At 44.9% G+C, this 26,896-nt stretch overlaps 1 protein-coding gene across 2 annotated transcripts in view; it reads right to left on the reverse strand.

The window, feature by feature from the left end:
• Positions 1–1,110: 1,110 nt before the first annotated feature.
• F13A1 (coagulation factor XIII A chain) overlaps positions 1,111–26,896 on the reverse strand; it is a 162,188-nt gene continuing 136,402 nt past the window's right edge. For both annotated transcript variants that reach the window (XM_032861509.1, XM_032861510.1), the window contains exons 13-15: positions 22,157–22,317; positions 9,000–9,136; positions 1,111–2,857 (exon numbers count right to left, since the gene is read on the reverse strand). In XM_032861509.1, coding sequence (XP_032717400.1) covers positions 2,704–2,857; positions 9,000–9,136; positions 22,157–22,317 — 452 coding nt within the window. In that variant the 3' untranslated portion in view covers positions 1,111–2,703. The remainder of the gene's footprint in view (positions 2,858–8,999; positions 9,137–22,156; positions 22,318–26,896) is intronic.

Genomic DNA, 26,896 nt, shown 5'->3' on the forward strand with positions numbered 1-26,896 from the left:
CAATATATGTTAATAAAAAATTAAAAAAAAAGAATATACAGTAAACCAAGGGTTGATTTCACCACTTGCTTATATCTGTAGCTCGATTTGCCATGATGTGTGGCTTTCTAGGCCTTTTTAGGATCTTTATCAACAGGCTGCAAATAATTATATTTATTTCTTTTACAAGGTTGATGAAGTGAAATTACTTGGAAAAATGTATTCATGCAATCTCTCTCTCTCTCTGTCACTGTCTCTTTCTATCTATCTACCTATCGTCTATCTATCTACCTATCTCATTGTCTATCATCTATCTGCCTATAGTTTTGCATGTGTTGCTGTTAAGTTTTTCTCCATATATCCCCAGAAGAATCTTGTGGAAATGTAAGTATCCTTACTCCTCTTTGGTCACTGAAGCTATAAACATGAAGATTTGTTCAGAAGCATGCAGGACTAGCAGGGGCAGAAACTAGAATTCAGAGTCTCTTTGCTATCTGCAATTCATTGCTTGTTACCACTGCTAAAATGATTTTTAGAGCCACAGCATTATTATACAGTGTAGAATCCCAGCTGTCAAGAGGGGATGGGCTATCTCTTAGGCATGATGAATAGGTTTTATTTTGAGTGCCAACTCTAAATCAGTTGGTAGTAGCTGCCTGGAGTACTGCATTGAGGAGGATTCTGAGGTCCTATCTGAGCTGCAATTGTTCTGTGATGTTGCCATGAATGTAGGATCTACCATACACACTTGCTGTATATTTTCCATCTCTGTTCTAAGACCACAAAAGATGTTTGTTATGATAGGTGTTCACACTGGCTTGTCCACTGATTCACTGTAATGATTCGTGAGATCATTCATGAAAAAGTATCTACAGATATTTTGCAGTTTCTGGAAGCTGGTGTTGAATGAAATACATTTCGTCCTTTGATGAATGTGGCTAATAAAATGAAAAGAGAGCAGCGAGGAAAGCTAACTAACTGTGCATGAGTACCTATTAAAGTCATTTCCTTTAAAGGAGAAATGCTTGCTTTTCTAGCCAGGGTAGGTCATCTACTGCTAAGGAAGGGTGGTTTCTTGACCACTTGTGGTTAGTAGTATGTTGTGTTGAAAATTAAAAATGTTCACTTTTATGCAGATGCAAACACAATCACATCAACTTTATTTGAAGCTTTGATTACATTCTCATTAATAAGCATATAATTACATTAAGCCAGTTTAACCATATAGCAACGTGCATTTCATTTTAAAATTGGGTATTGGAAAGCTCGGCAAATGCTGGGATTATTAATTACTTAATAGAATTAGATATAATGCACATAAGGAGGTGACCAGCAGTCCTCATGGATCGCTGGTTCCCAGAAGAGTCTCAAAGGCTTAGAAATGTGGTTATGCATATCAGAAAATTTCATTCTGGCTTCTTCCACTTTGTTTCTGTTTTTGCTAAGAATCATACCTTGGGCATATTGATAGATAATTTTGATCATAAATCAGCCTTGCAAATAAACAGCAGGTGGCCTTGCCAGTTGGAACCTTGGAGCATAATGCAAAAGATGTCAGCATCTTCTGTCACTGGGTCTGCGTTAGCATTGGTCACCTGCATGATGGCGTCTGTATTACCTTTTAGTTTCTGAGTCCTAAGCTGAGGTGATATGAAGGACACTCATATCACATGAGTGATATGAGAGACAATAGGGAATTAGTGGCTGCCCATCTTTCTATATGTCTGGCCACTAAGTCTGCCAGATTCTTCAACTCATAGGGCTTATTCTCTCTCTAAAAATGTACCTGGGCTGGCATCAATGTGCGAAGGAGATGATCCCAGAAAGACAGATGAAATATAATCACTAATAAAAGAGACCAATTCCTCATTTTTCCTGTCCCAAGTTAGCCTTGTTACTTTCTAGTCCTGTGGCCCCCAAAGAGTTAAAGTAAAGGATATTGGTTCCTGCTTATCAGGCCACAGTGTGACACCTCTTATAGAATGCACCATAATACTACATTATTTAATAGATCTGAGTATTGCACCTGCTATCTTATCTCCTCTTAGGTGATTAACTTTCCCACAAATGCAATTTGTTAATATGGGGCCACATCTTCTCACAAGGTAAATCTGTGAAATTTGGCAGATTGTTGTTTTGCCGCAGGTGCAAGATGAAAGACCTTGCCCTGGCTTTGCCAAGAAGAAAAATGATGTTGTTCTCAATATCTGGGAAAAATAGTCTGACATAGAGCATAGAACCTGATTCCAAAAAGGTAGTATAGAACTCTAGGACCCAAATCATGCGCTTCTCTACCTTTTGGGGAGTATATTACCTCCAAAAGCCTGAGTGGGAGATCAGAGTCTTGTTTTTACATGAAACCAGGTATTGAGCAAATCCCCTTGTTAAGAGAAGTCCTCTGATATTTGGAACTGCAGCCATTTCTGATGATAAATGATGACTTTTACTCTTATGAGCTATGAGAACTTAATTAGAGCTTAATTAAGGCTAATGCTCAGAATCCTTTGGAAGGTGGAGTGATTAAAAACTAACTTCCATATTGAATAGTCACACTGAAAAGTAGTCTTTGAAATACATGGCATCTCTACTCTAGGGCCCCTTGTAGTCCTGGTTGAGTCTCCACACCTAGGTTAAAGCAAGAGCTGACTATTTTTTGCATTAGAATTTCTTTAGCCAAGACTACAAGAGGCCCAGTACCCAGGTCCATCTCAGCTCCATGTGCATTTATGCAGAAGGTCGTCTCTGAATCTGCAAATCCAGCTCGCCATACACGTGTCTCAGGGCGTCACTGGTCATGCTGGCTATCAACTTCCGATGGCCAGACACCCAGGGTCGACACACTTCTTCCCATTGCACGGTGGAGTTGGGCTGGATTTCACTGAAAGGATGACAAGGAGAGGAAAGGTTTACTTTGCAGAGAGGCAGATCCATTTCCCCACCTTAACCAGGAAGGAGTGAGAACCCCTGCTTCCATCACATGCTCTTTTTCTCTCAGTTGATGGTAGAGGAGACAGAAGGGCTGATTTTACCAGTTCCAACCCAAATGAGGTCCCTAGATGGGGATGTGCCAGTGAATGACTCATTGGGTCATCGTTCCTTCCACTTGGGTGCATCAACTGGCATCTGCGGCCACGCAGTAGATATGGTCCATCCAGTGCCTGGTGAAGGGCTGAGTCTCCTGCCTTGAGTCACCTGAGGTCTAGCTTATACCCCAGCCTCCACAGTAGCCTCATGAATGTGACTGATCTTCCTGGGCTCATTTTGGGTCACTCCAGTTCCTTCCTGAATTAGACTCCTATCTGAATCCTCAGCTGCCTTTGCTGAGGTCCAGATATTCTAATTGGTTCTTGCCAATCCCTTTGGGACAGAGCTTGTTCCCAGGCCCAAGGCCTGGAACATAACCGTACCTGATGCCAACGGATGGAGTGTGTGCATGCTCCATAATTCATAATCCTGTTTAACCACCAAATTGGATCCCCGTGCCCAAGCACCTGTCTGCTATTCAGTTGTATCCATTCTGATAATGGGGCTGGCCTTTAATGGTTCTGGTATTCTCGTCTCCCTCTGCAGCCTATGCTCTGAGATTTTCCTAAGCTTCATGGCCAAGCCCACTCCAGTGAATGACTGAGATCAACCAGGGTTGGGAAGATTGAGGCTTCTCTGGGGTGCTTCACATGTATTACACTATGGAAGCCTCAGGTGGAAGTTACATGCAAGTTTTACATGCATGATAGTCCTTCGAGGCAGGTACCATTTGACACACTGAATAATTAAGAAAAATGGAGGAATAAACAAGTGAAGCAGTTTTTCCAAGATCACACAGCTGTGAATGGGCGGAGATGAGATTTGGAGCCAGGTTGTTCTGATTCCCAAATCTATGCTCTTTCTATTATTGTATACTGTATTTCATACCATAGCCTCCATGAAGATGACTTTTCTGATCTCTGTGCTAGCTTTTTTTTTTTTTTTAATAAGAAAGACAGATGCTCTTTTATTCAGTACTAAGAGCTTCTTGCAGTATTGTTCATAGAAGATTCCTGGTCTCTGCTCGCTGATCCTCAGGAAGAGCATGTAGTGGGTGGCCTTGCTGGGGATCTTGGGCCAGCACTTCTCTGGGAGGACATTAGGGAGATGAAGGGAGACCACCATAAGTGGCTTAGACAGAAAAGGGACCTGTTTTCATGGGGATTACTGAGGCACAGCAGGTCAGAATTGGAAAGGACTTAGAAATCACCTAGTCCAGCTACCTCATTTATAGGCAAAGAGGATGAGATCCTAAGGAGTCTTATGGAATCTTCCACATTCATAGCCTAATGGCCCAGACCATGGATGAACAAAAACGTGCTGGGGAAAATGAAGAGTGTACTTATGCTTAGATATGAGGAACATGCTGTGCAGAGGAATTCTGTGAGTACATCCCTAATGGAGGGTGCTTCCTACTAGTACCATGGAGGGACTGAGGGATCAAAGGAGCTGGGGATGCTGTAGCTTCAGACTGGAGTGGTGGTTGGAGGGGTCATGAGGGAGGGGAACTGCCAAAGAAAGTCTGGAGTGGTTCAAAGGGCTCAGCTGTGTGATCCCCTATTTGCCCTGAGGGTCCAGGACCATAGAGCATCACCTTAAACACAGCCAAAATTCAAGGAGAAATGGGGGCCACATACCTGTGCTTGACCTATTCTATGTAAAGTTAGAACCCCCAAATTTCCTCAAATAGAGCTAAAACGATATCTATTTTAGATGGCAGTGGGTGTACATCCTCTGGGATAGATTTCTAAACCTTAGAAATGTAGACACTAAATAAGAAATCCCTTTCAAACTCTTCTACCTGTGTTCAGTGAATTGGGAAAGGCCTCTAAGGCCTTGGGGACTCCTCTCTTTGGAACAGCTCCAGGCATGGACTCTGCCACTGCTGGTCTAAATGTCTCAATTAATTTGGTATTTGCTAATTCTCTTCTTTATTTTTGTTCTTTATAAATGTAGTTCTATAAATTATTTTCACCCATTATATAAAAGCCAAACTGGGTGAAAAGTACACACATATAACCTAGATAGGTATTGCTCAAACTCAGTAAATTGATTTTATGATTCAAGGGTTGAAAAACATTGACCTCATCATGTGTTTCCTTGCCTACAAAAGGCAGACACTACAGAATATTGAATAGAGTGTGTGGGCACCTGGGTGGCTCAGTTGGTAAAGTGTCTGCCTTTGGCTCAGGCCATGATCCCAGGGTCCTGGGATCAAGCTCCATATCAGGCTCTCCACTCAGCAGGGATCCTGCTTCTCCTCTCCCTTTGCCTCCCACTCTGCCTACTTAGGTTTGCTTGTGTTCTCTCTCTCTCTCTCTCTCTCTCTCTCTATCAAATAAATAAATATTGAAAAGATGAATAGAGTGTGGAGAGGGGTGAATTATTATTTGTACTGCACTTAGAAGCATGGCATATATGGCAATCGCCAAGTGTCATTTAGATTTGTATTACTGTTGTTGTTGCTATAATTACTATTATTAACACAATCACCCTTGTGGTGGTTGTTTCCTCTGCCTCAACTCTGCAAAAGAACTAGGAAAGTAAGTTCCTCCTGCCTGATTGCAGAGAAACAGTTCTTTGTCCTCAATTTACAGTGATTAATTCAATATAAATACATGTTTTAAGATATTTATTTCTCAAGAGCTGGGCTATTTTTACCCTAATCCATTCGTTCTTTCTTCCCTGGTTTCCCCAAGTGATCAATCAGAAACACTTTGCAAAATATTTGTCTTGCTTCGGGATCTGGCCTGGGGCCATGTAACGCAGGTGACTACCTCAAATGGAAACTATAATCCCTGAGCTTCACTTCATTATTGACTCCCACTCATAAACTCAGCCCCATAATAATATTCACATACGTATCTCATACATGTATAGATGTCTACTCAAGACTATCATACAAAGATACTCATACATGAAGATGCACATGCATGTCTAAGTCTGCGTTTATTCATAGATAAATATGTCCAGAAAGAGAAAAGAATCACTCACTCATATTGGTAAGTGGAGTAATACTGGAATAATCCTATTTGCCTGAGGATAGATGTTGTGATAAATGGTTCTCAGTTAATGTGCTGAGCTATCAAGATACACTGGCCATTTATCATCTTGAATGCATACAGGCAAATGGGATTATTATTACAATAAACTGCAACTATCTATGGGTTGTTCTCCATGTGTCTAGCCCTCAGCTTCTGTCCTACTAAAGAAACTCAAAATTTAAAAAAAAAATCATGAAGTCGGGGAACTTTTCTCTCGAAATAACTTACTGAACCTGATCATTTTTTAAAGACAAAAATGAATCTGGAAGATGAATTATTTGATGTTCTGGAAGTATCAAGTACAGAAACTTGAAAACTGAGAGTCTGTGGGGGCAGCACTTTCAAGCATCTGAGATAGGTGGGAGGTGGTGGCAGAAGGCAGGAAGGTGAAGCATCTCGGAGCGAGTTGGCTCATACCCTGAGCAAAAAGTGAAACACCACTGCTTTCCTCATTCCTAGTTCAATTCCCTATTCTCTAGCTCTTGCCTTCCAGGACCCCTGCTTTGAGCTTGATGCCCTTTGTCTTCTAAGGCCCTGGCAGGACTATGGGCGGATACGTGGGGGTAGTGATTCCCTTGACTATTCAAGATGTGTATCCTAGAAGGGAATACAATCTTGTGAACGATTCTGTTTCTACACATTGCTCTTTTAAGGGTCCAAGTTGCTACATGGATCTGTCACTCTTAGATCAGATCTTGGCAGCATAGGGTACCCTGGAGTGCTTATAATTATCTGACAATATGGATGTGGGTGCTGGCTGGCTCAGGTCTTGGTTGTGAATGTGTGTGCTGGAGTCAGGAGGAGACAGGGTAAGTGGTGCTCTCTCCAGAGTCCTAAACCCACCCTAGATCTTAAATATTTTCCCTCTCAAGTTCTTTCCAATTGTTGACAGTCTCAGAGAAATAAAGCTACTCTTGCATTGGAGAGATCCACCCCCTGCATCTGGATTCCCATAAGAGATTGAGGACCTTGTTTTCTGTCTGTTAGCTATCTGCCATGGCTGTGTTGGAAGTAACGACAAGCAGTACCTTAAGGAAGAGTGTGGGCAGGGCATTTGCCTTGTGTCCATGTAAGGGCTGGACTCTTCCATCCTTTCCATGATTCACTCCACTTTGCCCTACTGCAATGTCAGATATTACCCATAAGCACCTGGACACTCCACCCACTTAGAGCCCTATGCATCCCAAATGGTGGGTCATTCCACTGTGTGAAGATTAATCTTTCTTCTAATACACAGATTCTCCCTTTCAATGCATTGGTCTGTGATCAACGTGGGGTTTTTGCCACAGCCAAGGTGTGCTGGTAGCAGGAGGTTCTAGTACCCGCAGATGAGGTTTCTAGGGTTACCGTTTGAGAAGGAAAAATTGGATGCAGCGGGGGGTTGTTCTGAGGAAGAAACGTGTTTCACTTTGCCTGAGTGATTCTCGCATCTGATTCGAGTGGGAAGGTGTGAGAAGGGGTGAGTGAGGCTGTCGTTTCTGACGAAAGCAGGGCTATCACTGCTGACCTCTCCCTCTCGCTAAGGATGATTTCTAATTTAATTCTTTTTTTCCCTTCAACGTTCTTATTAGCACAGGAAGCATTGTTATGTTTTGTGCTTGCATTTTTAAAAAAGCACTCAAATTATTTTCCCTGTTGTTTATTGCATTCACGGGCAGCAGGCATCTCTTGGACAATGGGATTGCAGAAGCTGTGAACACTGTAATTTGAAAGAAATGCAGAGAGCCCTTAGTGGGCAAATTGTTCTTTAAAGGCATTCCGGAAGGGGTGAAGGAGGCCTTGGCCTGGTCCCACAGATTCAGAGGGGGTAACTTCCAGAAAGGGTGTTAGGGAGATTCCTAACATATCTCGCTATCAGGCACTTTCTACAGCCCTCCACCTCCCCTTCTATGCTTCAGAAGTTCACCCCACAGGAAATATGCTAGACTGATTGATGCTGACAGGGACTTATTTGTGGTAGAAATGAAAGTATTAAGCCTCAAAGATTGGGATCCATTCTGGGTGTCACACTTTAAGAGGAGCACAGATGACCTGGAGTATGTGGGAAAGCGGCGGAAGCTAAAGCCACATTAGGGGTCAGGAGAGGGTTAGAGAAGATGTGACAGTTGTTTGCAAATATTTCTAAGGCACCAGATGGAAGAAAGATGGGCTTTATTCTGTGCTGACCCAAATGACAGAATTAGGATCAGCAGGTAGGATCAGAAGGTAGAATTGTTTTTGAACAATGAGAGCTACCTGACTGTGGAATGGGCTGTCTTGTTGGGGGACACTCTTTGTCAGCAGAAGTCACAGAAGCTGAGCCCCTATAAGGCACAGTCTGATGGGACTAGATGTGAAAGAAGCAGTCTCATTCATTTTATCACAGAGCCTGAGGTAGTTATTGGTCCCCTAAATAGAGAACCAAGTCTGAAACTCTTTAGGCTCCCCTTTATTTTACAGAAAACAACAGTTCTAGAATGCTTGTATCAGGGAAATCTGGAAGGTGGGGCTGGAAAGAAAGGACCCTTGAAAAGGGACATCTTTCAGCATAATATCTGACACAAACTGGGTACTCCATGTATATTAGTAGAATTGACACCTGAGGAGGTGGTATGGCAGAATGCTTGAAACATAATTTCTGAATCAGCCACCCTGAGGCTGAATCTGGGCACCTCTTATAATCTGTAAAACTTGGGGGAAACCAGCTGACTTCTCAAAGCCTCTGCTCCCCAAAGGGTGATGATAATAGTACCTATCTCATTAGGGTGGTCGTAAGGATTAAATGATGGAAATGCCAGCCAAACCAGCCCTACTTTTACCCCCTGACTCCTAGAAATGGCCAATAAGAAGGCGGCAGCTTCTCAGACATATTCATCAGGTATTAGATGTAAGTTTGGAAAAGACAGAGAAAGCTAAGCCATCCCACAGTCCCACGTCCCTTGTCACCTTCTCAGTCCCCAACCCACACCTTACCGGAACATCTTCCTCCTTGGCTTCAACACTCCAGGACCATCCAGGTGTATCCACACATTCCTCAGAGTTTCTTTTAGAGGATTGGTGAACTCAACTGTCACCACCATGTCAGAACCGACCATCCTGGCGCCGCGGACCTAAGACAGGAGTTGGAGGAGAATGCAACTCATTAGCAGCACATAAAACCTTTCTGCTCTCCTGTGTCCTTAGCCATCTTCACTTTTGCTGGTTCTACAGAATGGTTATTTTCTGGCAATAGAACTCGTGTGATGAGGATAGCTGATTGCTTTGACTGGGGGATACCTATTGAGATAAAGATGGAAAATTACTAATTAGGATCACACTCTTTTTCTCATTATAAAAACCACCCTAATTAGAGCTCAGGTTAATAGCCGTGACCACCAGATGCTCTTTCTCAGCAGGAGGTGGAAGTGTATTTGGTGAAAAGCAATGCATTTCCATGGTGAGGGTGGCCAGGCAGACTCTGCTTCTGGACAGGACTCAAGTTTCCTGCCAGCACACAGGGGATTCCTGCGTTCAAGAGGAAAAAAATGCTCCAGGGGGGCTGAGCCTTCTCACCTTTAGGTACACTAGAAAGAAATATGGCCAAAGAGGAATTTGGAAGAAAATGAAGAAAAGGAATTTGGATACTAAGATAGGCAAAAAAAGACTTTTCATCTGCAGTTACAATGTCTGAGTCCAACAGAGTCTAAGCCCTTTGTTGGCAAGTTTATCTATGACAAGTCTCAGAAATATCAGGTATTTGGCAAAGGATCTTATGAGGCGGCCAGAGTTCAAGGTCAGTTCAGCACTTACTAGTAGTGGGGCCTTGGGTGACTTCCTCAACCTTTTTGAGATTCAGTTTTCCTGTCTCTAAGACTGGACTGACATTCTAGTGGGATGATTGATGTGAAATGCTATTATTATTTGCTCCTAGGCTGTGTTTACTAGGTTCCAGGAATAGTATGCTTTCCCGACACCAACACAATGAGCTGGAAAATGGCCATGTGGCTCTGGGGTTGGTTGGTTTGTTTGTTTAAGAGATAATATGTGCAAAATGGATAGATCTGACTAACTTCTACATAACTTGGGAGATAATAGTAATAGTAATAGTTCCTACCTCATGGGTAGAATGGGATTATACATACAAAGCAATAAACACGCTGTAGGACACAAGGCAAAAGCCCCATACTTTATAGCTCATACTGTTTTTGGAATAGCAATGCTCAAGGTAGGTTGTTTTATTCACCATGTATTTAGTGTACTTTCAACTCCAACATCTAGCCAGTGCCCAGCAAATATTTGTGAAATTAGATTAACTGCTTAACAATGGAATTTATTGACTGAGTTTCCTATGTAAGGACTCAGCCATTCTTATACCTTATTTCTTTAAGTGTCATATACTATAGAAAAAAATCACATGGAAATGAGCCTTTCTTATGAACAGAGGAAAAGAGGAAGGACAATTCCCAGAGAAAAAGACTCTCACTGACTGACTTTGCAGTAAAGAACAAATCTTCATGGGCTTTACTCTTTGAGACACAGTTTGTGTCTAAATTTTTGTGTCTATGGAATTTTAAAAATCTAGGAGAAAAATGAAAATTGCACCCAATTCTCCATGTTTATTACATTCAAATCAATATCTGCTGGGTGGGATGTGGGGAGTGGTAGGGTCAGAGGGATCAGGTGTAGAACAGACAATGATCATGGTGCTGACCACAGCATGTGTCATCAAGAGAGCACAGATCATAGGCCAAGTGGTTTCTCCAGTGCTTCGCCAGTGGTCTTCAGCCTGCCATGCATACAGAGTCACCTGGGGAACTTTAAAATCACAGAGGTCTAGGCCCACTCCCAAGCAATTAACTCAGAATCTCAGACGGAGCCTGTAATAAGTTTACTCTAAGCACCCCTGTTGACTTCTAGGAGTCAACTTAGAAAAGTGCTCCCTAGGTAAAAATCTCCGATATAGAAAAAACACTTAGAAGACAAGCTGAAATTTTCACCCCCCCTTCCCAGACGTCCTGATTCTCTCAATATATACGTTGGAAGTACAAAAGTGCTTTATGAGAATACTCTGAGTTCTCTTGGTTTAATTTTCGAGTGTGGCCAACATATTTTTCCTAAGTTGGCAAAAAAATTTCAGATTACTTAGATATTTAAATATGTAAGATAAAGATAATATTTACAAAAGCTGTCTGAATTGGAGAAAGTGGGGCTGCTTCAGAGACCCTATTGGTAAAAGTCTGATCACTTTAAATTCGGGGGGGATATTTTGTAGCCATCTGCTGTCTTCATGGCATGCTATTATAGGTATGGACAGAAGCCCGTTACAAAAATCTGGTACTAGCTACTGACCCTTCCTCAACACAGACACACAAATACAAGACACATACAGCCCTCATGTGTGGTTTTTGGGGATTCATTACAGACCCAGAAGATCTGACCTCCCCAGGTTCATGGGCTGCAGGTGAAAAATGATTTCCATGTGTGAGGCTAGCTCTACAGGAAAATTCCTGCACTGTGGAAAGCAAAGTGTACCTTTCCAGGTCACTTTTGACAGTGTTGGGGAAATTAAGTGTTTGAAAGTCTGGCCTCTGTTCTTTGGGTCTTCATGGACAGGCTTTAGATTTGGCCATGATTCGAAGATTAAGCCTTCTCACATAATGCCTCACCATGCCTAACCAGTTTCCCTTCAGATGTTATTTCTGTAGCGGGCTGCTTCCATGGGTGTGTAAATATTCCCTGGGCTTCCCTAATCCTGAGTAGGCAGGAGGCCAGGGAGAAGTGGGAGGGTGAAAGGAGAGGTCTCTTCTCAGGTTGTAGAGTGTTTCTTTTGCAATTAACAAAGACTCAGTGTCCCTTTCCTGACATTCCTCTCCTGCACCCAGAATGTAAACCTCCTTTGCCTGACTACTGAGATGCTAATGAACCTTAGAGACTCAAACCAGCCAAATAGAAAAGCCTGCCTAACAGTCAACATCACTGTTTCTGTGTGGGAGACTAAGTGGAGATATGTTCCTCCCTTCTTTTGAGGAAAACGGACATAGTATTTTCACAGTACGTGTTGATTGAAGCGAGGCGCCATGCTTTGGTATCTGCCAAATGCTGAGAAGACCATTGTAGATGAAAATGTCCAAATCTAGTTCTTTAAGGAACCCACACTGTTCCCTTTTCTTTAATTCTGTAAAAATAATTCCCTATATTGTCATTGTATTTCTGAATTTCTTGCTCTTGCAAGAAGTTCAACAAAGGGAACCTTGAGCAATCCAGAGAAGGTTAGGTCAGGAAAAAACTTTTATGTGTACTCACTTATGAGAAGAGTAGCCATTACTCAGTCCAGAGAAAAGGATAAAGGTTATGTCATTCTTCATGACATCAAAGTCTCTTCTATGTGTTTGATAGTCCTTATTGTTTTCAGTATTCTATTTAAAATATCTTCTTTAAAAATTTTTAAAATATTTTATTTATTTATTTGTCAGAGAGAGAGAGAGCAAGCAAGTGCACAAGCAGGGGGAGCAGCAGGCAGAGGGAGAAGCAGGGAGTCCGACTTGAGACTCAATCCCAGGACTCTGGGATCATGACCTAAGCCAAAGGCAGACACTTAACTGACTGAGCCACACAGGCATCTCTAAAATATCTGTTTTTAGGGCACCTGCGTGGCTCAGTCAGTTAAGTGGCTGCCTTCACCTCAGGTCATGATCTCAGGGTCCTGGAATCGAGCCCCACATCCAGCTCCCCGCTCAGCGGAGAGCCTGCTTCTCCCTTTCCCTCTCCCTCTGCCTGCCGCTCTGCCTACTTGTGCTGTCTGTCAAATAAATAAATAAAATCTTTTTAAAAAATCTGTTTTTAAATATTGACTTGGATATGATGCTTTCCTAGTTAAACATTCACCAATACTGACATACTGAGCTCTTGTCTTTTGTAGGACTTCATGATAATGAGAAACTATTTTGTTTCTTTGGTCAAGGAGAAAGTTACTGATAGGTGCGCACGCACGCACGCACACGCACACGCTGATACACACTCTTTAATCCTCACACCCCTATGAGGTACATACTATGAGTCTCTGTTTTCGAGAGGAACTGAGGCGCAGGGAAGTGAAGTAACTTGTTCGAGTTCACATGGAAGTAAGAGGGAAGGCAGGCAATCTGGTGCCAGTCACTGCTCAACCGCACCCCCACACGGACTCTGATTGGTATCCCTGATAATAGCACCTCGCATGATTTTTAGTGTTCCTTTAGTAATGCAGGCTTGTGTTTCACTTACATTATCTTGTTTCATCCTCCCTACAGCCCTCCTTATGGGCTTGGGGGCAAACATTATCATTATCTTCACTCAATTGACATCAGTCTGACACTTAGAAGGTAAGCAAAGAACCCAAGTGAACGGCGCTCATAAACTGGCAGAACCCAGTGAGCAATCTAGGTCTTTCTGACTCCAAAACATTCCCCTTTAAGCCCTACATACACTGTCATCTCTGACAGCAGAGAGGCAAAAATAGTGACTTTTTTTTCTGATGGAAGTAGCTGCTTTATCTTCTGAAATCCACTGATGAAATCATTCACGATATTAGCTTAGGCTACCATTAAATTTCCAGGTAAGCGCAGTGATTATAGCCTGACCCTGAACTAAATTTGAAAATGTATGTATAACCCAAGTCTTTGTTTTTGACTTCATGGGGGGAGAGAATCCGATTCTTACGACAGAGTAAAACGTGACAAGGTAGCCCCGGGGCCTTGACACATTACTTGACGATAATAGGATTTTCTATTTAAGGTAAAGATAGAAATATAATTTTAGAAAATAACTGGTAGCCTAAACAGAGTGGGATCATATGAAGGTAGATAAGATTCATTATTCTTGAGGTTTTACTTTGTATATATGTTTCTTTTTTAAGATTAAATATAGCGAACGGGAAATGTATGGAAAAAATTATGTCTTAGGCACTCCAGTTAGCAGTGATTTCTCATTTTTGTTCTCAAATACAGGTTGTTCAGTAGCTGTGCCAAGCAGGGAAATGGAAATGCACACTTATAGTGGCAGGGCTCGCTCAGAGACGTCGTCTAGGATGTGCTCTCCTGGCTGATGGAGCATGTGCACCGTCTGCTCCTCTGTGACAAACAGCCATGAATGGCCAGAGAATCAGCTCCCCGAGCATGGAAAACCATGGCTGGTGGTGCCCCATCTGGGAACCTTTGGGGTACATAGGCTACACCTGCTCAGAGCCCCTCAGGATGGGACCCCATAGACTCATATCCTTGTTTATCTCCACAGACTGAGAAGACAGTGCCAAAGACAGTGCCACTGCAGTGGGTGGGACACAGAACAGGACCACAGTCGGGGGGAGCTGAGGGAGTGCTGCACTCAGGGTGTAAAGACCAGGGGATGCTGCTGTGTGTCCTCGGACCAAGTCCTTCCAACTCTCTGGGCCTTGTTTCCCTGTGTGGTTCTTGGGAGGAAATGTGAAATCACCTGACAAAGCATATGAAACGTGGCACTTATTGAATCTAAATGCAATTGACGTTTAGTGGGAGAATCTTAAATGGCCAGCATGACCACGAGAACTTCCTCACCCATAAGTCCTCTTCTGCGGAAGGACAGATATGGTTTCTCAGGTACTGGAATAAAGAGCCACAACGAGAGAAGCTGCCAGCCTCCACCAACACTTGAAATAGAAGTGGAGAAGCTCAGGTCCCCATGCCCACCAGCCTCCCGGTGACCTATGGTCCTCCTGGTGGTCCAGACATGCAGCAGAGTCATGGAGAACCCAAGGGAGGTTGGAACGGATACATGTGCTTGGTTGGTGACATCGGAGGGTTCTATTGGCCAGGGTTCAGGAGACTGAACACAGTCTTTGTTTCCTTCCTTCCTTCCTTCCTTCCTTCCTTTCTTTCTCTCTCTCTCTCTCCCTCCCTTTTCCTTCCTTCCCTCCTCCCCTCCCTCCCTCCCTCTCTCTCTCTTTCTCCTTTCTTTCTTTCTTGCCTTTCTTGCCTTTCTTGCCTGGCTGGAAAGTTTCAGATGTTTATGCTGTCACAGAACAAAATGATTTACCCAGTAGCTGCCATGGGGGCACTCACTCCTCAAGCAGTTCTGCAATTTTACCTTCCCTCCAGGAGAGAGGCATGTGAATTGAGATGCTGGAGGAACAGGGCTCAGGCACTCCCCATGGCAACCCTCTGCTTTGCTCTCCTCTGGTTAAAATAGGGGCTTTGGGGAGCATGAGCAGAGGGGGAATGGAGAGGATTCTACATTTAACCTCAGTAAGACTGCTGAGTTCCAGTGAAGAAAAATCAATAGTGTTTCAAATCAGAGCAGATGTGGATGTGAAGACTGTGCTGGGGTTTATCTGTGCAAGTTAGGCAAGGGCACCCCTTTTTCGGGGCCGATGCTGCTCCCTGTATGGTACGCAGGTGGTGAATGGGTTGGATTTGGTTTCCTCCCTGCATCCCCCATCCCCAGGCTGGGTTATCTGCACCAGTGTTGGCCTGGAGTGGGCCTGCCCAAAGGAAGATCTCAGCACACTCCTGGGCTGGAGGTGGGGGACACTGGGGACATTTCCTGTGGGACCTGTGTGGTCCTCAAGGCTGCAAGGCCAGAGGACATTCTGCATGTTGATTTCTACGAATCACCTCCCCTCGTCGGCCCCTGAGTTAGAACAGCCAACCTGAGCTAGAATAGAGCCACAGCACTTCTGGAGCGGACTGAGGGCAGCCACTGCTAGAAGGGAAATCAGCAGTCTCTCCGCATTTCAGAGAAAAAGTCAATAAAAATGTTCCCGGTGTTGAGATTTTCCTGTTTTTTTTTTTTTTTTTTTTTTAAGCATTTGCTACAACTTATTTACAGAGTACACACCAAATAACTATTTGTTGGATGGATTGAATACCTGAATGTGTAAATGTGTGAGTGGCTAGATGGGAGGAATCAAAGGGAAGGAAACTCAGCCAACGGAGCAAATAAGCAAGGAGCACATGCCTGTTGCCATCTTGCTTGCGGGGCTCTTGCCCAACACCTAGTGGGGAATGGGCCCAACTTGGGGTGGGAGGAGGCAGGGAGCCATGTCAAAATGGTATCAAAAAAAGCTTGGAAACTCTCAATTGTTCTCATTTTGAATGCTTAAATGATTTTTTCCTTTAAATTTGGGGGCGCCTGTGTGTTCATGGTTGTAATTAATTTTTTTTTAATTTTATGTTTTTATTCTAATTCCAGTTAGTTAAAATACAATGTGATGTTCATTTCAGGTGCACAGCGCAGTGATTCAACACCAATACCCAGTGCTCGTCGAGACAGGTGCACTCCTTAATCCCCATCACCTGTTTCACCCAGGCTTCCACTCCCTCCCCTCTGGTAGCCGTCAGCTTGTTCTCTATAGATCAGAGTCTGTAGGTTTGTCTCTCTCTCTCTTTTTAGCTTTGTTTGTTTGTTTTGTTTCCTAAACTCCACGTATGAGTGAGATCATATGGTATTTGCTATTCTCTGATTTATTTTGCTTATATTCTCTAGCTCTATCTATGTCACTGAAAATGGCAATATTTCCTTCTTTCTATGGCTGAATAATATTCCATGATACACACACACACACACACACACACACACACACACACACACACACCACATCTTCTTTATCCATTCATCAACCGATGGACATGGGCTGCTTCCATATCTTGGTTATTGTAAATCACGCTGCTATAAACATCGGGATCATGGTTGTAGTTTTTTTAATCACACACACAGGAAGTGGTTATGTTTTCTCCTAGCAAAACTGTCCCTGGTTCATATGAGGAAATTAGTTTTTTCAGTGTATTGTGATGTCCTATAAAGGCTGCAGGAAGGGTTCCACGTGACAATACTACAGAGCTGTTTTATAATGGCACTTGGATGAGTTCGTTTCCCAGATCCTGAATGGAGGTCATCTGAGGAACATGGGAATGCCTCCTCTCTCACAGTCTCATGCCGAGCACTATAAGAGTGGTCTCCTTCCTGGGCATGTTCCCCAGGGAACAGAGCACACACTGCACACCCGGGGGTCAGAGTCGATGCCACCAGGTGAGGTTACGTTTGCTCTAGACCAGAGGGCCACATGCTACCCAAAGCAATTCTCAGGGATGCGCCTGCTGTATTCCCAGGCACACGTGGGACCAGGCATGGAGGGAGGCAGGGGATATTTATCAGCAACTACCAGGTCCTGGTGTGGGCTAAGCATTCTCACAAGCATCCCTGATGTTAATGCTCACAACTTGGAGTTTTGCATCAGATTGTACTGAGTAATAACTAATAATTATCCATAATATTAATTAAAAGAGTAATTATTATTAATTAAAATAAGAATGAAAAATTAAGTGTTAATCATTCTACAAAAGTGGGCTCAGAAGTTCAGAGAGACAATGTGTGTGAGACGGAGAGAAAGGAAGAGGAGGGAAAAGAGGAGGAGGAGAGAAAGCAAGATGGTGACCAGGTGTGAGTGGTTGAGTATGTGCTATGATTACCATGGTTTCTTGCTAGACTCTTTATGGGGATTATTTCAATGATCCCTCCCAGAAACCCAACCAGGCCAGGACTCTTATTGGAGCCATTTTACATAGAAGGAGGTCAGTAATTAGCCCAAACCAGCTCATATGGGATTACGAATTCAGGAGATCTGACTCCAGTCTTTGAAGTCACTATGCTGTTCTACCTCTCTACAGAGGGACTGCCGGTGTCCTTCCTGGAGTTCTCATCTATTTGGCTAAAGAACCTGAAAATCGAAGCCTTCACTGGTAATGGAGAACTGGAGAAATCCACCAGAACTGTTTCCACATTACACACCACAGATTGCAAGCAAGCCAGTCTCTAGCCTGGAGAACAGCCAGATTCCCTCTACATCCCCGTCCTCTCCAAAAAGTAGCTGTTCACTAAAAATCAAAATGGTGAATCTTTTCTTGACTTACAGCATCTTACAACTATCAACACATGAGAAAAACTCCATGTCTGATTTAATAAAACATACTTTTCTCTTCAAAATATTTTGATAGCACAGATAAAGAGCTGCGTGCTCATTAAAGTTTAATGAGTGTCTCTCCCTGCCATTTTCCACATGAGGATCAGACAGTATGACTCACGCATGGGGGATGCCGGGAGTAGTTAACTGGGAGCACCATTTAACCCAGTCTCAATCTCTGTTTTCACAGGGACACATGCAGCCCCAGACAGGGTCCATTAGGGTATAAGCACATGTCCACTGACCTTCCTGCTTTGAGAGTGACATAGGTTCAGACAGGTGGGAGCAATAGTGCTCTTGGTTGATCTTTATTTGCTCTAAAAAGGGAGGGAGGTAAGGATAGGGGCACACCGGTTGCCAGGCGACTCCAACTGCAAGGCAAAGCTGGGGTCTCCCAGAAGAGGGCAGTGCCTTGGACAGAGGTTTATCTTCATTAGTCTCCTGCTGCCTGCCTGGACTCCATCCAGGGCAGGCCTTCTAGATCTTTCTGTAGACTGCCTACCACTCTCCTTGCTTTTGCTCCCACTTTCTCTAGCCTCTGGGATGGTCTCTGCACCCACGCCTACAGACTGAGATGTTATCTGTTCATTGAGGATTGTCTACTGTTCTACCACCTCGAGTTTTGGTGCCTCGACCTGATGTGATCTCTCCTTCCCAGAACAGCACACACCGTCTGTTAAGGCAGGCACTTTCCACGGAAGTTCTCATGTAAGAGCAATGCAGCCTTGGGGTTATCTGCACAGACTTCCAATCAGAAAGACTCCATTCTTTCCCTGACCAGCACGTTATTATGGGCAAGTCAGTCATGGACAGAATAGTGACCATACTAATGACGGCCACCTGATGCTCGGTGTTTACTGCGTATGGAGCATACAGCTCACAACAACCTATGAGGTGAGTATGGCGATTTGCAGATGAGGAAAAAGAAGCTATGAGAGATTCAGTGATGTGTCAAGGCTCACACACATGAGAAAGTAGGCTTTGATCTCACAGCGTTTGGTCCCAGAACCCACGTTTTTTATCATGATGCTATCACCCACTCGGGGACTCTGTTTTCTCATCTATAAAATGGAGACTGTAATAATGCCCACCTCTAGGATAGTCACATGGACTAACGAAGATAATACCAGAGAAGTACAATAATCGAGAGCTCGGTGGCTTCTAGCTGCTGTCATTGTCATCACCACAGGCTGGTCTCATCCCTCTCCTGCCCCAAAGTGAAGGGTGGGATGGCCAAGTCCTCCTAACACTTTGTCTCTCACACAGCGTCACCCTGTGCCCAGCATTCCTCACAGGGACCTTGAGAGGGTCTGTCCACTGTGGGCCTGACCTAGGCTCAAAGAGATTGACAACGTGTTCTAACGTCTTCCTAGAATTCGGGGACGTGCATCCTAGATAACTGTGGACCCCTTAGCCATTGTGCTTTTCTTCTTTCATGGCCTTCACCCCCTTGCCAACTCCTGCTTTAGACAAGTAATTCAACCCCCCTTCCTGAGGTCTCCTGGGCCAAGGTTCATCATAACCTTCTCTTTCTCCTCTCCTCTCACTTCCTCCTTCCCTCCTCTTCCATCTGCCCCCTTCCCTCTCCCCTTCAACACCTTCCTTCCCTCCTCCCCTCCTCCCCTCCCCCCCCTGCTCCTCTCCCCCCCTTCCTCTTCTCTCTACTCCCCCTGCTTCCCCCTCCTCTACCCTACCCTTCTCTTCCGTTTCCCACTTCCCTACCTTCCTTTTTGTCCCTCCTCTTCCTTCCTCTCCCCTGCTCCTCTTCTCTCCTCCCTTCATCCCTTCCTTCCCCCCCAACTTCCTCTCCTCTCCTCGCCTCTCCTCTCTTCTCCTCTCCTCTCCTCTCCTTACCTCCTCTCCTCTCCTCTCCTCTCACTCTCCCTGTTTCTCCCTTCCCTCCTTTTCTCTATGTCCTCTTTCTCTCTCTCAGTCACTCTCAGGATGATCATAACTTCAGTAGGCCAAGCAGCATCCCAGATCCCTGGCCCTGGAGCCAGAGTTTCTGGAACTAGGGCCTCTACAGCTTGGTGACATCTGGGTGGCTGTTAGGGCCTCTACAGCTTGGTGACATCTGGGTGGCTGTTAGGCTGTGAGGTGTTTTATGAGGAGCATCTCTTCCCTTGCTTGGATTTAGTTAATCTCTGGGGTTGGTATGGTTAATGAGGTTAGTGGTTCAGGGGCAGCTGAGGTGAGGATGTTCCTGCCTCCTTTCCTGAACAAAGAGCACTGGGCAGCAGCCAGGATCTCCATCTCGCTCTGGCTGGAGCCCTGGTCAAATGGCCCCGCCTCTAAGTAAGTTTCCTCCAGGAATAGCATCTCCCATACCTTTATGGAAATAAAAATTAAAAAACAAAAAACCCATAACTCTCTTAAAGGACGCTGCTGTTTCCCGGGTCACTCCACTTGTGGCCAAGGGAATTTCCACTCTGCCCCAGGGGAATTTCACTGCTCTTTAGGTAAAGCCAGAAGACAACCAACAAATAATCTTTCACATTAATGATATCTCAAAGATGAAAGGTATTAGTTTCCTTTATACATCCAGTTTATTGTCAGTGGTGCAATTAAATTCTATCCTATGCTGTGGCTGGAGCATCCCACAGCTTGGAGGGGCTCTCTCCTGAGACCTTCACAGGGACAGCGCATTGGTTCTTAATGAAGTGGGCCCCACCTCTGGTGGGACAGGTCTCCCAGGGAGCACCTGCCATTGTGGAGGGACCCTGGTTACAGGTCGGGCACCTCTCGCTACTGAATGCCCGTTCTCATGGCATTGATGACCCCTCTGGAGGAGCCCTATCCCACCCTCCATTTGCAGCTATTTCCTGTTCTGTCTGAAGACCCTGCCTGACCCCATTTTTCAATTATCTTCTCAGGCCTCTTGTGTGGATGATACTGTCATGGGCTGTGGGCGGTGCCTGAGGGGGAAGGCCTCCTGATGACTTAAGCCTTTCTCAAAATGAAGGACTTGGGCTGTCTGGATGGGCATGGTCTGTCTGTGTTTGTGTAAGCTCTGGCCTGGGGTGACTCGTTCATTACATGGCGGTCCTCTCGTGCCATGTGCACAGCACTAGACCCATTGACGGCTGCCCTGCTGAATGAATTAGCTTTACAAATGATTCACAGCAAAGGATTCATGAGACCCAGGGCTTACTGTCCCCCCACCCCTGCCACCTCTAGGGCCATTTAAGATATGCGCAATTTGGTAAACTTTGATCATTCCTTTAGAAGAATGATGCTTACCATCTGTGCTAATATTTTTAATCACTTTTGGGAAAAAAAAAATTCTCCAGCACCTTGGAGTAAGGCTGACAAAAGGTGCCCTACCCCAAGGACATGGATGGAGACCTGGGTTTCTGCTCACAGGACAGGAAGGTGTCTCAGGATGTGGCTACTTATGGTGCCAATGTTCCTCCAAAGAGGGAGCGAACAGGTTGCCATATTTGTGTTCCATTTCCATCCGTCCTCAGCCCTTCTCTGTTAAGTTACTTTGAACAATTTGGGCAGAGATTTTTGGTGACAAATGGAGTGACAACGTAAGAACTACTAGGCAAACAGGCAAAATAACCATATGGTGATAGAAGTCAGAAAAGTGGTTCTCTTGGTGATGAGGGAAGGGGTTATTGACTGGAAAAGGCATGAGGGAGCTTTCTGGAGTGTTGGGAATCCTCGATGTCTTCATCTGACTGGGAGTTGCCAAGCGTCCACGTATACACAAACCCACTGTCGCCAAGCTGACATCTCAGTGAGTGCCTCCTACTGTATACAGTTAGATCCCAATGAACAAGATTACCGTCCCAAAGGCAGGCAGGACACAATCCCAGTGGTTTCCATTTCTTGCCATGCCTGACCCACTTTATTCTGGAGACACTGACATTCTATCTGCATCCATTACACATCTTTATCTTCCTCCACAAGTATGTTTATACCCACAGGTTATATTTATATCTGCAGCCGCATCTATATATTTAAATCTGGAGAGCAGAGGAAAGTGTTATATGTGTGTGTCTATATATAGGGTAGTTTACTTCTTTCAAAGAACAGGAGGATCTTAGCCCCCCCCCCCCTTTCTTTTTGTTGAGCAGGACACACACACACACACACACACACACACACACACACTAAGTATCCCTGACTGCTTATCAACAACCTTGCTTTCTCCCTTGCCTGAGATGGTGAAACTGACCTTGATGACGAGCTGGGGGATGGTCAGCATGGTGGACTTCTGTTTGGCCAGAACATCCTTCGTCTCGTTGATACGCGCTGTGACGAAGAAATGCAGGTACGCTTGTTCCAGCAGATGGCCCATGTACTCGCCTGCTCTGATCAGCACCTCCTCTTTCTTGACTGGCAGGAGGAGAAACAAACACACAGGGCATCAGGACCTGAGTGAGATCTGCTTGACTTTGCCCAAGTGCCCCGTCCTCTTCCCCATCGGGATTCAAGGGAGCAAAAGGATCTCGGCATCCACCAGACGCACAGCCAAGGTGAGGGACGAAGACTCAATCAAGGACAAAGTCTCCTGCCTCTTGGATAAAACAAGAATGTGCTGGAAATTTAATATTCAAGAAAGCCTTACTAGAGAACGTGTCAGTTTTTCCAAACGGTGCTTTTGCTGTTGTAAAAACGCAAAGCCATGGCAGGCCTATTCAAGATGAAGGACAAAGGGGTTTTAACTGTGGCTGTTTAGACTTGACCAGGGACAATCCTGAGATGACAGATACGGAGCTGTGAAACCCAGGGCCACCAGTCCATGCCCTGCCCCCTTGTGCAACAAGAAACCTCTCCCAGGCCATAGGCCACCCTTGAGCAGAACTGTCAACTACCTGAACCTTCTCCTTACAGCTCTTCAGCTTTTCTTTCCAGCTTTTTCTGTACCACTCTTACATGATTTTTCCATCTAAGACAAAGAAGCCTATGAAATCAGTTTTTACCTGAGGCATCCGGCTCTTTCCCATCCCATTCCTATTTGCAACATAGAGGACCTCTGTGCCAAATGCCCGTTTCCTGAAGTCACTGACCTTAGCTTTTCGGTGTTGAGGACAGGCCAGGGAGACTGGCACTTGGAGGCTGGGGAGTGGTCCGGGCTCCCCTCTGTTCACCATCTGGGCTGAGGGCGGGAATGCTATCTTGTGGCTCTAAGTATAACAGAGAGGTCCTGTTCAGCTGCCCTGCCCGCTTTCTCCATCACTCTCATTTCCCACTGCTCGGGATTCGAGAGAGCAAAGAGGCCAACCTGGGCGGTGGTGTAGCACCTGCTGCACCTGCTCAGAGTCAGGAGCTAGTGCGGCGTGGACTGCCAGCCCTGCAGGGCAATGGGTGGTGATGCCTCCATCCCCGTGCCCGGAACATAGGCTCTGCAAATGCTCACAGGATGGAACATCTCCCCTACTGCTTCCCTGCCCCATGTCTGCCTTTGGTCGAAAATTCCTCCTCCCTGTGGACGTTATTAAAGGGAATGACTCCCAGCTTCCGTTGCTTTACGTGAAGGTGCAGGGCATAGTCAGTCCCCAGTGAGCAGTCATGAAATGAGGACAGGATACTGTGTAGGACGAGCCGGGGTACAGGGAAGGCCCCCTGACTTGCTGGCCCACAGGCAAGGGTGCATCAGCACGCTCATCAGCGGCTTCAAAGCCCCTTCACAGATGAATAGGCACTGTGATGTCTCTAGCCTCCAGTGAAGTAGAGTTTAGGAGGCTGGGGTCCAGGCATTATTTTACAGGTTCGCAGCTGACTTTAATGTGCAGCTGGGGTGGGGAGACATTTCTCCAACAACCCAGAGGGCCCCCACAGGATCAGCTCTGTAGAAGCCTTGGTTCATGTAGAAGGTATGGCCCTTCCCATCAAGGAGCTTGCTGCTCAGAATGTGGCCTGCAGACTATCACCTCTGAGTTCATAAGAAATGCAGGTTCTCTGACCCCCCACCCCCACCCCAGCCCCACCCCCCAACTCACTGAACTAGAATCTGCTTTTGAATAAGATACTCGTAGGATGCATATTCAACTTTGAGAAGCTCCCAGATTTAGGAGGACCTTGGCTTGAACTTGGCCCTTGAATTCTGCTTTTTTTTTTTTTTTTTTGAATTCTGCTTTTTTAATGACCCGTTCATATTGCCTTCTTTGGGCCTGATCCTGGAACCTACTTCCTCCATGGCTCCCCTGGAAATTAATTGTCCAGACACATAAGACTCCATCCCTTGACTGGGTACAACCTCAGATGAGCACAAGGGGGCCTGTTTTTCATGCCCCCAGCTCTGGATGGATGGAGTGGCAAATGGTATGCCTTGAAGAACAAGTGTTTTGTCTCCAGCTGTCTCCAGCAATAATAATAATAATAATAATAATAATAATAGGCTTCCTCTGGTTTTTACTGGCAGAGGGCCTGTGTTCAACCACTGAGTTCCTTAAGGCTGGTGAGATATGCCAGACTTCTTCCTACCCATCTTAATGGAGGCTTTTGCTACCTTTATAATGTTGGCACCAGGACAATATTCTCTGGGGTAGAACATTCTCTAAATCATAGCACTAAGGAAACTGGGCTGTGCTTCCAAGCCCAAGAGAACAGTGCTCCTGAAATAGTATGTTATGTAAGTGTTGTGTTTTGCCACTGCACAAGAAATTGTTCTAGATAAAGTTTATTAAACGTGGCAAGAGAAAGAAGAATAGGTTTTCATTCTATGAGTGGTGAAGCTGGGCTCCTGCCAATATCACTTACTGTGTCTGGGGAAAGCCGAGGGAGACACAGACAGGAGCTGCCTCATCTCTTTTTCCAAAAAGCAAAGAAAACTAAATATAGCCAAGTGGAAATGATAGCACCTTTGAAGGTACTGGAAGGTTTAAGTTATTCAAATCTTCCAAGCTGATTCTAGCCCACACATTCTCTTTAATCATCAATCTGGAAAGTATGCCTCCCATTCTACTTGGAAAACTTTCTTTGCAATCGAGCCTCCTAGGAGTGTAGTCTGACCTGCTTGATCAAGGTCTAGAATCAGGTGGCTTTTTGCAACACGTTGTGATTTATTTTATTTTATGATTATTATTATTTTTTTGCAATTTATTTTAGATTGCAGTTTGCAACCTATTGCATACAGTTAAGTCCACCTGGTCACTGTCCCTAGATCAGTGACGGAGAGGGTTAATGTATCATGCCATTCCAGCCCACTAACTCACAGAAGCTCATTTTCTTATTGGATTAGGGAGAAAAGGGGAAGGAGATGGAGAGACAGAACTCTTGTGAGGTGGTACAGGATAGTGCATAGTGAAACCTGAGTTAGATTACAACTCATTTCTGCTCAAAATCCTCTAGCGGCTCCTCTACTCACTTGGAATCAAAGCCTAAGTCCTTACAAGGCCCCACAGTTCTTGATGTGGTCTAAACCATGCACTCTCTCTTGCCACCTTTGCTCCCAACTCTGCTTTCCTTGCTACTCCTTGAACACATCAAACAGGCTCTGGCCTCAGGGCCTTTGCATTTACAGTTTCTTCTGGCTGCAAAGCTTGCTCCTTTCCTTCTGCCAGGTTTCTGTTAAATGTCATCCCATTAGAGAGGTTTTCCCTGATCATTCCACCCCCGCCAACATTCCTTCCTTCCCTCACCCTGTTTTATATTTTTTATTATGTGCATTACTATACTATATGGGACTTTGTTTATTACCCAGCCCCACCTCTTAAGACCACAAACCCCATGAGGGTTGACACTTCTGCTGTGTTCATGGCTGTGTCTCCAGCACCAAACAGCATCTAGATATAAAGCAGCAAATAAAGGTTAGGGGAATGGATCTACAATCCTGTGATGTGGGTGGTATTGTTCCTATGCACAGAAGAGCTCAGATTAGTTAAGGAACTTGCCTTGGGACACACAGCCTGTAGGTGACATAATCACACCTAAAATCTCCATTTGTCTAATTCCAAGTCTCAGTTTCTCTAAACTCCACTGTTTGAATCCTTTATACCGACTACTCTTGTCTTTAAGTATTCCCCTTCCTATCTTGAGGGATAGGAAAAGTGCTAGATCTCTCAGTCCCTCCCCCCCAACCCTAAATGTACCATGATGATTTCCTAATTGTTAGTCATGTGACAGTAGCTCTGGAAATTTGTTGCCCTACGGTTGGGTAGGCTTCTTGGAATTAGGATTCTTAGGAATGTTCCCCATTTTTCTGGGAATATCTTTCTAAAACATTACAAGGGTACTGATTGCAGCTTGGGACAGCCCCCGAAGCCAGAAAGCCTGAAAACCACTGGGATGTGTGAGTCGGTCATCCCCGAGGGCCATATTAGTCTTGCTTGCCTTCACGTTGTGAAACTCGTTATTTGTACACCTTTAAAATTGTTTTCTTTTTCTTTGCCACACGTCAGGCCAACGGAAATCTAGTGCTCTGAAGGGTTGGCCTGGAGACTGGTTTCTCCTGGTTAACTCATTTTACCAGTTGTGTGACCAACCTCTGTGCTCCCTAAATACTTGTACCCCAAGAACTGAGATTGGTCGAAACTGTAATCTCCAAGGTAAGCTGAAGTCTGTCGAGCCCAAGCTTGGTTAAAATATCCTGAAGTTTTACCCTGAAGGAGAGGCTTTGCAAGGGCATGTGTTTGAGGGAGGCTGGACAGGATCAAGGATGAGAAAGAGACCCCATGAGAGGTGGCAGAGAGAACAAAGCCCTTCAGAGGCTCCTGGAAAGCACGCCCCGAGTCTCTAGTCTCTTCTCCCAACGGTGGGCTCTCCCCTGTCCTGATATATCAGCAGATGAGTTTTCAGAAATGGCCTATATACAGAGCTCAGATCTTTTACCTTCTCAATGATAAAACAGAACACATCATTCCTGCTGGGGCAGTCCCCCAAAATGTTACCTGATGTGGGGATAGAGATACCAGCAGGTGGGGTAGGGGGATTGCTTTCTGACACAGGAAAGCATCGCAAACTTTCCTGGGCA

This window comes from Lontra canadensis, unplaced genomic scaffold, assembly GCF_010015895.1.
Source record: "Lontra canadensis isolate GAN:19392208 unplaced genomic scaffold, GSC_riverotter_1.0 scaffold21, whole genome shotgun sequence".
Lineage (NCBI taxonomy): Eukaryota > Metazoa > Chordata > Mammalia > Carnivora > Mustelidae > Lontra > Lontra canadensis.